We start from the raw sequence: 15,597 nt of genomic DNA, 5'->3' as shown, positions 1-15,597 counted from the left end.
CGCAAAATTAAATCAACTTTATTTTCATTAAAGTAGTACAGAAATAAACCCAGGCACATTAAAAAACAAGCGTGTAGTGCAGATTTCTGATTAAAGCCACCGGATGTTTCTGTTGTACATGTCAGCAGTAGGGGGCTGTCTTCGAAGAGGCATCATGGGACGGGGGAGCCGAGACGCTGGGGATGCTTGCAGGCCGGGCCTAGCTCTGCAAAATCGGTAACTTCTGCTTGGGGGAAAAGCAAAACAACTGAACATCGATATGGTGGCATTAATCATGCTTCCTCCTGATAGGAAACGGGAGCTTTGCTGCCGCTAGCAGAGGAGCGCTTCAGTCAGAGGCTCAGCGCTAACCTGTTTTACTCCTGATCAAGTAATTCTTAGTTGTGTGCATTTAAACGATGATCTAATGCAGAGCGACTAACGAGAGGGGAGCTGAAAGCATTAATTCAGACCTGTTCCAACACGATGACTCAAAAATGGAGCTCGTGCTGCTGGGTTTGCATTTCACTGACACAAGGATGGGGAGGAGGAAGCGGTGGAAATCAGTGAGGCTGGAGGAGGTCTTTGGGTGGGACAGGCATCTTAGAGCAGGGGAACGAGTTTTTCTTTCTAAAAGGCCCTGAAGGCTTGAAGATGCTGTGCCAGGAGGTGGTGAGGCACCTGTAGTGCCACTTAGGATCTGTAGAAACTGAGACTGTACAACAGAGATGATATTTGGGGAGAACAATTTAACAACCTCTTGTTGTCAGGCACCATTCATACAGGAATACCGATAACTTAAGCCAAATCATCCTGGTTTCTGTTCCCTAAACAAGGCAATTATTACAATCCCCTCTTTGGAAGAGTCACAAGCCATTGCGAATGGAAGACAGTGACTTAAAAATGAATATATAAAACAAGAACTAACAGCCTCTTGTGGTGCTCTTGTGTAGAATGATGGCTTTCCCTGCAATTTGCTGTCCCTCCCAAGGGAGTTCCAGTTGACTTTGCTGCTCATGTTTTGACATCCTGCGGGTTTTACTGTACCCGTTACCCTAAACATAATGTTTATGGACTTACTTTATTTATGCCTGGAACTTGGCTACCACATGGTTTGGGAAATGGCAGACGTGAGCCATGGCATTCGGGAGAGTGGCTCTGTGTTAGCACGTCGTACAGGGTTGGGGGGGTCTAAAATTGAGTGGTGCCGCGTGAGGCTGCACCTGCAGGCTTGCTGCCCGTCAGCCCATGGAGCCCTGCGGGACCAGCTGGAGCTGGTGGGGGAAAGCATCTGGGTATCTGGTGGGTTCCTCTTGAAGGCAGAGGAACAGAGCTGTAAAGCTGAGAAGATTGGTACGAGCGGCTTACAGCTGGGCTGGGACGCAGAAGAGGATTGAACCAGCATTGCCTGTTGGCTGGAGCACCTGTCTGTACTCTTCTTGGGCAGAATTGCAAGGTGATAAGGACGGAGAGGACTTTGGGGGCATTGGGAAGGCATCTCCTGGGCGCCCTGGTGAAGGAGGATTGGGTTGGTACTTTTCAAACAGCCCTGCAGCGGGTGGCTGGGCGCAGAGCAGCAGGGGAGAGTTCCCTCCAGCACACCGCTGGGGGCACCGGGCTCGGTATGGCCACCTGCCGGGTGGTGCGGGTGGGGTAAGATCTTTTGGCTGCCAGCATAAATAATGAGCTCAGCCCTAACTAACTCTGTCTCTGCTGGTGCCTACGTGGGAATCGGTCCCCGGAGCGTCTGCTCCCCAGTTTTCCAGCACAGACCGCGGGGTCGGCTGGCACGAGGCAAGGGGCTGGTGCTGCACGTGGTCTGCCCAGCCCCAGCAGCAGCCCGGGCCAGAGGGAAGAGCTGCGAGCACCTGCTGGTGGTAAGGAATGAAGCAAGGCTCTCTGCAAGCAGCTACGTGCACAAAGTTTTTGCGTCTGTCACCTTAGGTCTGGCCTTTTGGATCTGGATCTCGTGGGATTTTATCATAGGGACTATTTCCTCATTGCCCACCTGCCTCGCCAGATTTATTGTACTAAAATCTGTAATTGACTTCCTAGAAGGGATGTAAATTGGCTCATCATGTTATAAACAGTTAAGGGGGTTCAAAGTTGTCTTTATGGAAAACCACAGTCTTCGCTGAACCTCTTCTATTAAAGTACAGAGTCACGGGAAGTAAACAAAAATATTTGTTTTATAATAAGGGCACTGTATGTAAAAGTAAAGTGATGCAAATTAATATCTTCAAAACCAGTAATTGAAAAAACCTTTATGTAAAATCTGAACAGAAGTCACACTTATCTTGCTATAATTGCCTTGGACGAATTCATTTCACAATAAAACATCAAACTGTTGTATAATTGCACCCTAAATACCTCACTAAGTGGTAATACGGATATATAAAAGCAGAGTGAAATAGCAAACAGATTTTTATGCAGTGATTTTCTGTTTAAAAAGTTTGCGGAATAGTTTAGTACAACACAATTAGCATACTGTAATTACTGATTTGTTCAAGGTATGTCAACACTGTGAGGAATTTCTCTTCATCTGTGTTTGCTGGTAATCGTTTAACACTGCAGCATTGGACACAACACGGTTTTTAGTTATACATACATGTATATATATATTTAAAAAAAATAAGCCATCCCTCTGGTCCTTTGAACTTTGGTTAGAATGTTTACAATATTTGAGCAGTTGACTTAAAAATAATGTCATCCTTTGCAGCCCCCCTGCCCGCCCACCCCCGTGGCATCTCTGTACCACTGTCGCTGCATAGATCTGCAAGTATTTACATATAATTTCAGAATATATTATAAATAGCAATATGGTACTTCTGGCTAAAGAAATCAAATTGCTCCTTAGGAATGAGGTGCGTGTGTGTGTATATATATATTTATATATGATTTTTAACGGCATACTAGTTTAGATTCTGTCCCATATCAAGTAAGAAACGAAACATTTTTCAGTGAACTATTCTATAAACTAATTATATCGTCCTAACTTATCAGAAGGTACGTGGTTTTGAATTGGTAATTACCTTGAATTTTGGAAGAGGAGGACAAGTGAGAGCTTATATTACAGGGGCTAATTCTGTCTCCAGAGAAACCAGTGGAGTTAGTGCATGAAAATAGCTTCCAGGCAAGAGGAAGCCTCAGCCGGGGGGGCAGCGGGGGGACAAAGAGAGGTTTCTTCCTTCCTTCTCTCTCTCTTAACCTCGCAGTTGATATTTACTTTTCATTAAGAAAAACTTTCATCAAGGGTATTTACACATGAAAAGGTGTGGAAATGTTTGTTCATAGGCGTAAGTAATTAGGCTGAATTCATGAAAAGCATTATCCAGTCAAACCAGAGATCCAATGCGATTTAAATGCCTTTAATATTTAGAATCGATCACATCGTACCGAGCCTTCCTAATTAAGCAATGCTGGCTACTTTGCAAGCGCCTGAAGAGTCTTCCTGATTAATTTGTGATCGTGTGACCCGCTCCTGTCTGTATTTGCTGTGAGCTTTAGCAAGGTACGTTTAAGCAAGCCAAACTATGAATATGGAGGTAGGAAAACTGTATTTAAAATAAATTCACCGGTCCCCAATGCATCGAAATCCCCACCTGAACATTTGTTACTTTTTTTTTTTTTTTTCCCACTCTCCCCTTTTTACTCTCGAGTGGAAATGATCAGAGGAGGAAAATCTTCCTCCAAGTCTGTCTTTTAAAGTGAGATGAGCCAGCTGGGATGTTTGGGATCGTACAGCTGCAGGCAAACAAATGCAGTGTATGTTCCTCTGCAGGTCTCTGTACAGATACCCAATCTCCTTCCACTCGGGCTGTTTTCATTAGAAAAAGTAGAATATGGAGACTCCGGTATAAATGTTTACACACAGTCATATAATTACATAACATGAAACATTGTACATAGTTTGAGGTGAGCATCTTTTTAGACTCTTAAACATTAGGAGTGCAAGTTGAATGTAATCATTGCTTCTTTAACACTGAAAATATTATGGATTTATTTTTTAAAAAAACTTAAAAATACTGCACCACTCCATAAACAATGCTTCCATTAAGTAGTTTGGAAAATTAGGCTTTATGTCAACATTTGTAAAAATTAGAATCTGATGTAGGTCCCCTACAATTTTAAAATAGGTTACTTATCTGGTTTAATTTTTGATGGCATGTAGGTATTATACTTCACATTCTTTGTATGGCAGCTGCTGACACTTGCATTGTCCATAGCCATTAATGATGATGAAGGGTCCTTCGTGGGTGGGTTCGTATTCATTATACGGTCCTTGGTCTGACATATTTGCCATATGTAGCCGTGTTTGGGATCGGAGTTGCCTGTGGTTTTGAATCATTGAGCACTGCCTAATTCTTCTTAATGTGGGAGGGCAGCATTTCCTGGAGATGAACACTATAAAAATGATAAAAAAGAAAGAAAACAATAAAGCCATTGTCCCTGTAATTACCCTTTGAGTGAAGATGGCATTGTTTGGCTCCGGGAAAGGTTCTTCGGTGGTGACGACCATGCCTGCCGTGGTTGGAATTTCTTTGTCTCCCATATGGAAATTAGAGGAGCTTATTCTTTTTGTGTACTCGGTGGTGGGGACCGCGGAGGTCGGAGCCGCGGACGTAACCACAGTCGATAAATTCCAGCAAAGCTGAAAGCCGTGCACCGCGTCCAGGATGTCCTCTCCCTGGGTGTGGTCGGGGCTGTGGCAGAGGATGGGGTGCTCCCAGCGGCCGCGGAAGCCGCTCAGCCAGGTGGCCAGGGCGCAGATCTTGGGGCTGCACTCCCACAGATTGCCCGAGAGGCCCACGGTGGTGAGGGACGGGAGCGAGCTGAGGATCTTGGAATCCAGGGTGGTCAGCTTGTTGTTATCCATGAGCAGGGTCTTAAGGTTAGGCATAGTTTCAAAAACTGTTAGGTCGATGGCTTTGATCTCGTTTCCAGTCAAATCTAGCTTTTCTAAGGTGCCCCAGGTCCACTCCATCCCACACGTCAAGTTGCTAATTTTGTTCCACTGCAAGAAGAGCATGTGCAGGCTGCTCAGCCGGAGGAAATGAGCAAAATTAATCTTTGTCAGCTGGTTGTGCTCTAGGTGAAGCTCCCTCAGCTTGATTAATCCTGCAAATCCATTGCGAGCCAAACTTCGCAAGCGGTTTGTGCTCAGATCCAGGAACTCGAGGCTACGGCAGTCCCAGAACAGGCGGACGGGGATCGTCCGCAGGGAGTTGGAGCGCAAATGCAAGGTCTGCAGCTTGCGGAGGCCGTAGAGCAGCTCGGGGTGCAGAGAGGACAACTGATTAAAAGAGAGGTCCAAATTCTGCAGGTTAAGCAGCTGGCTAAAAGTTGTGTTTGGCAAATGAAAGATTTTGTTGGAACTTAAGACTAATTCCTTAAGTTTATATAGTCCTTGAAAAGAATCTTCTCTGACTGTTGCAATTTGATTATGATCTAAGTGAAGCCAAGTAAGTTGACTGAAGCTTGCAAATTGATCCCTTTCAAGTTCAGTAATAAAATTGTGCCTCAGTGACAAACCTAGAGAGCCCTTTTCAGTGGTGTTTGGCACTGAGTGAAACCCCTGAGAGTCACAGTAAAAGAGCAGCTTCTCACAGCGACATTTTGGTGGACAAGCCATGCCCAAGGCAGGCAGCATTTTTAAAACCATACTCATTGCATATAGTGCTGCCAGCATACGAGCCCCTAATGGCCACTTGAAATGTAAGCCTGCAGAATATAATTTAGGAAAACAACAAGATAGGATATCCTTATCAGTATACTTTGAAAATCACGGTGGAAGATTTCACTGCAGATAACATTTCCATGCATTTCCGAAAAGCTTACTCTAAATGCAAGAAACAAGTTACTACTAAGCACAGCATACTCGGATATTACACTTAGGATGAGCCTTTAGCGCTATTACGGAGGATTACAGCGTCACGATCGGAAAACATTTCTTTCACAAGGTTCACTTCAGCAAAACGTGCTTTAGCACCTAACTGCTGCTGTAACACACAGCCGATCATTCAGTTAAAAGGTAGAGAGAAATGCATACACTTACCCATTCTTTTGAGTACATTGGAGGTTGCATTCAGTCGTAGTTTTAGACTCAACGCAGTGAGTCTGTGAAAGGCTCTAATGTAAGATAGCCTTTGAATAATTTACTGCTTTTTAGGGTCCTTTGATATTAGTGCAAAATTGAATCCACGATGCTCTCTTGGAATATTCCTTTTGAAATCGCTGGCTTGATCTCCTCTGACAGGTCTGTAATTTTTAAATCAATGCTTAATACAAGTTTTCTTCCTCTGTGGCTGCTCAGCTGTTTAATTGAAGCTCACGTTTTCTTTTTCCGCAGCTGTGGGTTCCTTTAGTCCTAACTTGTTGATGGCAGATGGGTGGCTTATTGCTGAGAGAAGCTCCTGGAGTAGCATGAGTGCATTTACTGAAAAGCTTTTCAGGGAAGCGGTACAAGAATGGGTTTGCTTATGCGCTGCGACCACACAGGACTGTATATAGGCTGACGTCACCTGGTGACGTTCCTTTTGTTTGGGTTTTCCAGAAGCTTTGCTGTTTTAAAGCATTGTGCTGCATACTGTGATCGCGTTAAAGACCACTGATGGAGGGGGAGAAAAATCAACTGTAGGAGTCCTTCGTCCCCGCGATGCGAGGCAGGGGAGAGCCTTGCACCACCCCGCGCCCCCCCGCACCTTCGCTAGCTTGATTCAGCTGGCGCTGAGAGCAGCGCAGAGCTGCAGTTGGAAGCGCCTTAACGCTAGCTGCTGCCGGCTGCCTGTTAAACCTGGCTGCATGAAGGGAACTTTTGGATGGCAAGTGTACACGGTGTGAATAGAGGATGCTGATTAGCACCAGCCTCTCGGGGAGGTGAGAGGGATTTGGCAGCCCGAAGCTCCGCATAACAACAGCGTGCTTGCGACTGGGGTCCCTGCAAAAGTGGTAAAGGGGGAGAGAAAGAGCACTCCTTTAGAGGAAGCTGCTGTGTCGGGAAGTGCGGCACACATCCCTGGAACAAAGGGCAGGAGCTAATGTTTCAAATGGTGGGAAATTTCTGGAAAAAAGCGAAGCTGGCATTAGAGCACAGGAGAGAACTTAATTGGAATCCAGCTTGTCAGCACGCAGTTACAGAACTGGGAAATCTTTTCTCTTTTTTCCCCCTTTTATTCCCACAAGCCCTGACTCCTGTGCTCGCTTGTTGCTGGGCACTGGAGCGTAGGGGAGCAAGTTGTGAGCCTGGCATTCACAGTCGGGGCTCGGAGCAGTTTGAGGGCTTCCTTGCACTCCCCCTGCACGCCGTGAGCAGGGGCACGGTGCCTGCCTTAGCAGCTCGCCGCGGGGTAGGCGCAGGAGCTGGCGGCCAGCGTGCACGCTGTCGAGCCGAGATGCATTTGCAGAACCAGTGACCCTGTAAAGCGGGCGGCACGGCCCGGTTCCTGGCTGCTGGTCCAAAACTTCCCCGGTCGCTTTATCCCCAGCAAGCTCTCCTGCAGGACAGCTGGCACCTAGGGGCATGCGAACAGACTGCGTAGGAGCTGTCTGGGGGGTTTAGGATTTGGGTGCAAGCAGCAGCCATTCGGAGAGGCTGCCCTGGCCTTGACTTGATCTGGTGAGCCGGGGGTGTCGGCTTCCTGCTGCCAGCGCCTCGAAGGAGCTCTCATCTTTTACTCCTGTCTTTTATTTTCACCTTGAGATGTAAAGCGACAGTGCGATGCGAGGCACTTGACGATGTTTGCTCTGTAGCAGCGACGTATCGTTTATGACCTCGGGACTGGGATGAGCTGAGAATAACAAACTGTCCGTGCTAACAGGGGGAGATGATGAATTGTCAGAGGAGGTCTTAGAAGAAAACAGTCATTTACCTTTGTTATTAAACTTTGGCTCTTAATTTAAACTCAGACTTCTTGTTTTCTGCCTGCTTCTCCCTTCTGGGTCCCACAGGATAGCTGTGATACTGACTGCAGTACCTGGGTTCTCTGGCAGATTGTCCCTTCCAGAGCAGAGCAATGCCTTAGGAGGAAGCGTTAAGTGAAGTGGAGGGATGGAGAAAGGTGAACTGCTCAAAAACAAAGGAAACCCCAAACAAAAAACCACCTCAGGAAAATAATTATCTTTAATGATAAATCAGAAAATGCTAGGTAAATGTATTAAATTGCACCATCATGCCAACTATTCTCACATTTGCTCCAGACTGAAAGAAATACACATAAAGAAGTTGCACAAACCTATTCAAAGAGTTTCTCTGTGGTTAATATTCACTGTGCAAAAAACATGCAAACTGAAATCCAGCCTGATCCGCCAGCTGTCTTGTGGGACTGCTGCAGCAATGTACCTGTAGCTGCGCTGCTCACAGCGCTAAGCTGGTGCAAAACCCTGATTTGAAGTGTTGATTTGAATTTTAATAACGCCTCAATGCGATAACACGATATTTAAAATAACGTTCCAAGGGTGTAATTTAATAAAATGAAAAAAGCTCGGAGATCAAAGGTGGTTACTCTCCTGTGCAACTCTTCCCATTATTCCCAGGAGGCTGAGTTTAGGTAACTTTTGGAAGGGTTCTGCTTTTTTGCGTTGCTATCTCTTGGTAGGTTCCTCCCACGTGAAGATTGTGTAATCTGGCACAGAGTTAAGAGTTAGTGTTCAAACACGGAAAGTTGCTTCCTTTCTGAAGCTCTCAGTTCTTTGGCCCGTGACCAAACAAGGGCTATTTAGCACCTTGCCAGCAGGTTTCCTGTTTGGGAAACAGTTAACGCAAACTTTATGGGCGCTTTTCTCAGCAAAACATGTTTTTATGCACGCTTGTCGTGAAGTACTAGCTATTACCGAAAGCACGCATCTGATTCTTTTTTAAATCCGAAACTCCGTGCTAATATTCGTGTTGTGCCTTGGGAGCTGCCTGGGGTGTCAAGGTGCAATAGGCTGGGAATAAACTCCAGCTGCCGGCGGAGTTCACACCGTTGCATTTCTTCTGAGACTACAAACTTGCTTGCGTGCTGGGGAAAGCCTCGTACGAGTGCCATCTGGAGCCTCCCGCCAGAACAGGCGCTTCGAGGTGACAACCAAAATCCTCACGTGTAACACCCAAGAGGGAAAATGGGGGAAAACCAGCTTGTTCTCGAGCATAAGCGTGCTCGGACCAAATGCCTCTCTCGGGGGCTTCTCCCTTGCCCTGCTCGTTGCGCAGCAGTGGAACTGGTTTCCCTGCTAGATGCATGTACTCAAAAAGTAGAGCTGCACCCCGAGGCCAGCAGTGTCATTTCGTTAGGCTGACATCTTGTGGAACCCTTCCTAGCATATTAAATGCAACAAATGAGCTAATTTTACTTGATTTAGACGTGGGCTGGGCGACCTCCTTGTGCTTTTGGTGTGGAGGAGATGCTGTGCAGTCCCCGTGTTTCGGGGAGCTGAGGCGGAGCTGCAGCAGACTCTGCATTCATGTCCATAAGGAACCGGGATACGTTCCTGTCTCCTCGACTGTCAGGTATCAGGTAGGTAAACACTGCTGAAATTCACACATCATGCTTCATTGCTTACCCTTCCTGGTCTTGAATCAGCAGTGTTGCATCTGGAATTTGTTTGCAGCCCTGCTATCGGGGTAATGAGGGAGTATGGGCGGTCATCCTTTGTAGCCATGCAATTAGGCGAGGTGTCAAGGTGAAAATTAAGCATGTGACAAACTTGAATCTGAGCACTACATCTTAATGCCTCGCCACGAAGCCCTGCTTCAGCGGCCGCACGCTGATGTACAACTTCCCCCGCCTGCCCAGAGGAAGGTATGCCAAGCGCACATTTGTCACTTAGTCAATCACAGCCATTAACCATGGTGCTGCCTGCTCTACAAACAGGTTGGAAGACAATTTGGAGATTACCTGAAGCAGAAATCCGTCTGCGAATGACCTTTTTTTCGGTTGGGTAGAGCAGCACGAGGGATGGCTGTGGGGCAGGGGGCACCGGTCCTCAATAGCTCCCCGGTCTTAGGTGAAACTCTGAGATTAATAACGGAAGTTTTTGATATTTAGCTATAAAAACATGGCTGTATAACTGCGTTGTAGTACATGCACTGCTGATCCTGGTCGCTTTAAGATAGCGTTCATTTGCTACCACCACCATGCTCCACGTTTTTACGTTTGTGAATCAGTTGAGGTTGGATTTTAACTTTAGTAGCTGCAGGAAAAACTTGTTTCGGGTTTTGTTTCGGAGTCAGATGGCAGGCCTACAAAGGGAATGCTTTGTTGACAGAGTTAGTGATTCCACTTTGCCTCCTTGTATACAAATCCCCTTTCTTTGCTTTAAGCAATTAAAAAAAAAATAGAGGGGATAGCTGCGTGAGCTGGAACAGCAAGGATGTGACAGTGAGTGCTTGTGTTGCTTTCCAAGCAGCCTAGTGATGATGGTGGAAGAGCAAAAAATTACAGGGGGTGAGGGAAACGTGCAATTTTTAACGCCAGTTCTAGCCTTTTCTTATGAAGATATGATTTAAAGTAAAGTAAATGTGCTGTGTGGCTAAGCTTGTTATCAGTTGTACTGGACAGCGTGGTGGTATCATAATGCAAAATGACTGGCGTGGTCAACGTGACCCCATGAAATCTACTGAATCTATCAGCTGCTGCCGGTACCACTGCCTGCGGAGCCTGTGGTTCCGTCAGAGATAGCAGTGCTCTGTACTAGTGTCTTAACAGTCCCTAACAATCCCATCAGGAGCCCGAATATTCGGGGTTTGCTGTTGTCAGTCCTAATCCCGTGCGTAGAAGCTGCTTGCTGGGAGACGTTACTCTCCGTGTCATCAGGGGGCCCTCCAAGGAAGTTCGGGCTAGCAACAGTGGCCAAGTTTTTAATAGCAAGAGTAATTGATTACTGGAACAAATTACCCAGAGGTGCTGAGCGCTCACTTGGAGCCTTTAAAACGTGATTTATTGCTGTAGAGCCCAGCTTAAGCAGGAATTGTTGAGCTGTAAGGTGGAATCCGTGGGTGAAATTCATGGGGCTTGGACAAGGTGATTGGCGTGGCCAAGGAGGGTGTGTAACTCTGCCAGATGCTGTCGAGGGTCAGAGCAACCAGTGTCCCGGCTCCACTCTGACTTTACGGGTGCACGTGGCCCCACAGCTAGTGTGCTATGTTTAATTTTATGCAAATAATATGTATATTAAAAAAAAAAAAAAGCCAAGCAACTTTAGACTGGCACAAGTTGACATCCTTGTCTTCGGGCCAGAGCCTCGCTTAGAATTGGTTTGGTGGTTTCGGGTGGGAATGACACAGGTCCCCTCTCTGCAGCTGCAGAGGTGTGTTTGGTGTTCGTCCTGTGCCCCTGCCCCAGCCCTAAGGCAGGTGTGGGGTTAGCAGCTGACGTGGGAGGTGCTAAATTACTGCGGCTCAATTAGCAGGGTGGTTTGTGTCGCGACTGTCCCAAGAGCTCTTAATACTTTCTGACAAGCTTCTGTACTGAAATTTCTGAATGCCAACAAGATGGAAATAAAGCAGAGCTGCCTTGCTCAAATGTGCTGGGTTTGGATTATACAGCTATTTCTGTGTTAGTACATGGCGTGGCTTAATAGGAACAGATCAACGGCATGAAATTGGAGCCGCCTGGGCTCTAATGTATGCGTTGCACGCTTTTCAGGGCATTTTATGTAGGGCCGGCTGTGGTCAGGTCTCATGAACTGAACATCCATTAGTGGAAACCATCTCCTGGTTTCCTTTCATCCGAAAGGGACCCAGACCTCGCGCACCGAGGCTGCTCCGTGCTGTGAAGCTGGGGATGGCAAAGTGGAAGCGATCGGTGGATTCACATCAAAAGCGTGCTCCTGCCTCCCGTTCAGATGGTAATGCAGGGGCACCCAGGGAGAAGTAAAATGGCACTTCGTGGAGCAGCCGAATGTTTGGCTTTCTGTGTAATGGATGAGTATATATCTCGTCTCCAAAGGTACTCCTGGAAAAAATGCCTGCACGTACAGGGGGGATGCTCGGGATTCATTAACATGGTTGTGCTGCAGGGGTGTTGGAGCATCTGAAAGCGGGAGCAATTGCAGGTTTGTGTCTCCTAGCAGGATTTCAGTTTGATTGCTGACACTTGGCAGATTTCAGTTGTTTCAGGTGGCTTGGTGGCTGCAAGGAGCCTGCTGCCTGCCCCGGGGCGCGTCGGGTAAAGACGGACAGAGCCCAGCGCCGTCGGACGGCCACCTTTGGTGCGGGCTGAACAAATCCCTTCCAGCCTAGCCAGGCTTCTCGTTTTGTGTCTACCAGGCATGGGAACAGCAAGCTGTTCAATAAAAAGCAGCATTAATTTTCACTTTATTTCAAGATTTCTGCTTTCATTTTTGAGTGTGAAGAACGGACCAGCATCAGGTCTGCTGGAGCCTGTGGCATGGTTGGAACAAGCTCCTGGTTTTAATTTCAGCCAGCTTTCAGTTACCTTTTGTGATGAGAATCAAATTGCTTGATCAGGGAAGTGACAAAACTTCAAAAATTCATTAAACTGTAATGACTTGACAACATCCCAATTTTCCCCTCTCGGTTTTTGTTTAATTTTTATTTCTGCTGTAGAGCAGGCTTCGTGTTTCTGATTCAAGGCTACCTGTGCAAGGGTTTCAAACCAGCCTGGTATCTGCAGAACTGATCATTGGCATGCCCTCACTTTAGTGCTGCAAATCTATTTATCTGTTTATTTCCCACCAGGACAATTATCCTGATCATGGCATAGAAGTTCAGAAATTAGTTTGTGGTCACATAATGTATGCTGCATAAAACTCTCATACCAGCTGTATTATATAGGAAAAAAAAAGTCCCTCCTTGTGACACTGTAAGACCACCACTGTTGTGTCTGGCTTTCCCATTTTGGTACAAATTAGGACATTTTTAGCCCACCATCTGCTTAGGGGCAGAGAAGCTGCCACTGCACCTTGTCCCCTTTCTGTCTTTTAACAATGGTGATAATGTGAAACTTGCTGCATCGAGCCTCGGTGAGATCCAACTGCCAGCGGGTGAGCCTGGATACTTATTTGATGTTGGATTTCATCCCTTACAAATGTCTTATAAGGATTTTACCTTAATATAATTGATTTTTGGCTTACAATTGGCTGCTCAAGAACAACCTTCTGTGATAGCCAGGCCTGAAGCTGTGCAAGGGAGCACCATTGCATGGGCTGCACAGCCCCCGGGGCTGCTACGTCTGCAGTGGGGGTATTTGGGTGCAACCCATCACCCTGGGCAATCTCAGCAGCAGAGGCAGGAAAGACTGAGGGCTGAAGCAGAGAGAGCTGTTTGGGGCTTGAGATCCAGGGCAAACCGTGTGGTTGTTGACAGAGCTGTTGGAGAAATCTCAAACTTGCAGCTTAAATATGGGCTCTGGCTGCTGAGGAGCAAAAAGCAGTCTCAATGTAGGAAATCATCCTTTTTTCCAGAAAGGGAGCTGATGAGTGCTAAAGATGCAGCCGTATGTTGTCAGATGCTCCTGAGCTGCTCAAACCTGCCAGGAGGAATGGTGCTGTATCGGGGAGGCGGGGGCTCTGCTTCTGACCTGTGTAATCTCTTAAATCAGTAAAGAAGCTGACGGTCTTGAAATGAATAATGCTGGTTTTACTTTTGGACCCTGAATACCTTTTTACATCTGCCTCTTGTTTTTCAGGCTGGACGCAAGGAAAGAAGCGATGCACTGAACTCTGCGATTGATAAAATGACCAAAAAGACCAGAGACTTGCGTAGACAGGTAATTAATGTGTGAAGTTAATACTCGTTGAAACAAACGAATGCGTTTCTGCATGTTTTCTCCCTTGGAAGTATTTCATCTGTTGATTTGCTTCCAACTGTAAAGGGCTTGCCTGCTTCTTGTGAATTAAAAAGTGAATTAAAAGCTAGAAACTTCCAGTACCTGGTTCATATGGCAGCGTGGGGTGGGATGTAGCCCTGTTAACTGTGTGATAAAGGTGTTGGATTCTTTACCATCCTCGTGGCAAAAGGGATAAAAAAATTAAAAAACAAACAACAACAACAAAAGAAAATTGATATTTTATGGCTTTTAAACATAATCAGTTACATTTTATAATTCTGGTGGTCTTATCTCAGAGAGCTTATTTTCTTTGAGAACTGTAATGTAATGTCAGTTGTTTTCTGTTTTTTTTATAGCAGTATATTCCCTTTTTCAAGTAAATGTGAATACGGATCAAGCTTATTCAAAAATATTTTTATTCTAGTAGAAAAAAATTAAAAGCTAAATCAGCATGTTACTTAATCAGCTGAGGGAAAGTGGCAAATTTACTCAGGCAAAACCAATATGAGTTGCTAAATCAATATTTGTGGCCAAGCTGGTGACTTGCACTTGCATAACTAATCCATTTTTTTAAAGGAGATTTAATTTAAATTGAAGCAAAAAGTGTATAGACAGGACTTAGACCAGAGAAAATCTTGGTCACACAAAGGAAGAAGGATCAACACCAGAAGTACTTAAGCTTTATGTATTAATACAGTGAAAGGAAAATAGCAGTGGAACACTAGTGAAAAATTATTCATCCTTTCATTTTTATTTCAGCTCCGCAAAGCTGTTATGGACCATGTATCAGATTCTTTTCTGGAAACAAATGTTCCACTTCTAGTATTGATTGAAGCTGCCAAGAATGGGAATGAAAAAGAAGTAAAAGAATATGCCCAGGTTTTCCGTGAACATGCCAATAAATTGATTGAGGTAAGATGGTACAAATTAAAATTAAATTAGCACTCCTTAAATTAAGGCAAAACTGAGCAAACTACTATTTTCAATTCTGTTGAAACAAATAGCAAACTTTCTAATAAGTTTGCTTTCTAGTTTTATTTTAATGGTTTTAAATACAATTTAATATTAAAAAAATGTAAGCTTGTTGCAGCTACTACTACATAGCCTGTGTAATTTCAGAGATTATATAATGTAAGTATGTTCTGCTGTTACTTTTACTTTAAAAAGATACGGTGTAAGGGAGATGGTAGCATGGCTTTCATTTCACCTGTTGCTTGAAGCCTGGAGGTTTTTTCTTTTTTTCTGTAAAATATCAGTGCCTATGAACAGGTCTTTTAAATGAAGACTCCGTGATGAAGACCTCCTTGCATGTGTGTCAAGAGCAGACAATGGACATAAAATATTCCAACATCAAAACCAAATCCCTCCCACCTTTTCCGAATAAAAGAAACAAAGGCTGTTGAACACGTTACTGCACACATTAAAGCTAATCGGTGGGAGCATTTAACTTGCATGAGACTGAGTTTTAACTAAAATGCATTAAAGTCCATTAGTCTACCATGATGGGTAATAATTTACATCAGATAAGTGCATTTAAAAAAGAAAGCTAAGTTCATGCCTGGTATTTATAAAATTTTGGTAACCTTGTCCTCTTGCCATTTTTTTCATGACAGTTTTGTGCATGTTCATGCTAAATGCCAAGGAGCAAGCAGGCATCTCTAGTTATTGCTGAAGAAACATGCCATCAGGAATAAGCTTCAAAAAATTCCTGTGCATTTCACTGCACTTGGAGGCATCTGCTTGCTCATTGTGTTTAACCCCAGCAGATACCCAGAAACTGTCAGAAAGTGCTTAGCATATTTTTGTTGTCGTAGTGTCACTGCTTCTGAACTGTAATTGAGCCCGTGCA

At 45.2% G+C, this 15,597-nt stretch overlaps 2 protein-coding genes across 5 annotated transcripts in view; one reads left to right on the top strand and one right to left on the bottom strand.

Moving 5' to 3' along the window:
- CTNNA1 (catenin alpha 1) overlaps positions 1-15,597 on the top strand; it is a 115,146-nt gene that overhangs the window by 53,776 nt on the left and 45,773 nt on the right. For all 3 annotated transcript variants that reach the window (XM_040573103.1, XM_040573104.1, XM_040573106.1), the window contains exons 8-9: positions 13,608-13,688; positions 14,508-14,660. In XM_040573103.1, the coding sequence (XP_040429037.1) occupies positions 13,608-13,688; positions 14,508-14,660 (234 nt within the window). The remainder of the gene's footprint in view (positions 1-13,607; positions 13,689-14,507; positions 14,661-15,597) is intronic.
- On the bottom strand, positions 3,614-7,817 carry LRRTM2 (leucine rich repeat transmembrane neuronal 2). 2 transcript variants are annotated; one of them, XM_040573107.1, is made up of 2 exons: positions 6,035-7,817; positions 3,614-5,700 (listed from the first exon to the last, which is right to left on the bottom strand). In XM_040573107.1, exons 1-2 carry the CDS (start codon positions 6,036-6,038, stop codon positions 4,154-4,156), a joined length of 1,551 nt encoding a protein of 516 aa, XP_040429041.1. In that variant the 5' UTR covers positions 6,039-7,817; the 3' UTR covers positions 3,614-4,153. The 2 variants fall into 2 exon arrangements, with proteins under 2 accessions (XP_040429041.1, XP_040429042.1); XM_040573108.1 differs by having other exon boundaries at positions 3,614-5,272.

Source organism: Cygnus olor, chromosome 14 (genome assembly GCF_009769625.2).
Source record: "Cygnus olor isolate bCygOlo1 chromosome 14, bCygOlo1.pri.v2, whole genome shotgun sequence".
Taxonomy (NCBI): domain Eukaryota; kingdom Metazoa; phylum Chordata; class Aves; order Anseriformes; family Anatidae; genus Cygnus; species Cygnus olor.
Note: the sequence above shows the minus strand (reverse complement) of the source record. Positions and strands in the feature narration are given on the sequence as shown.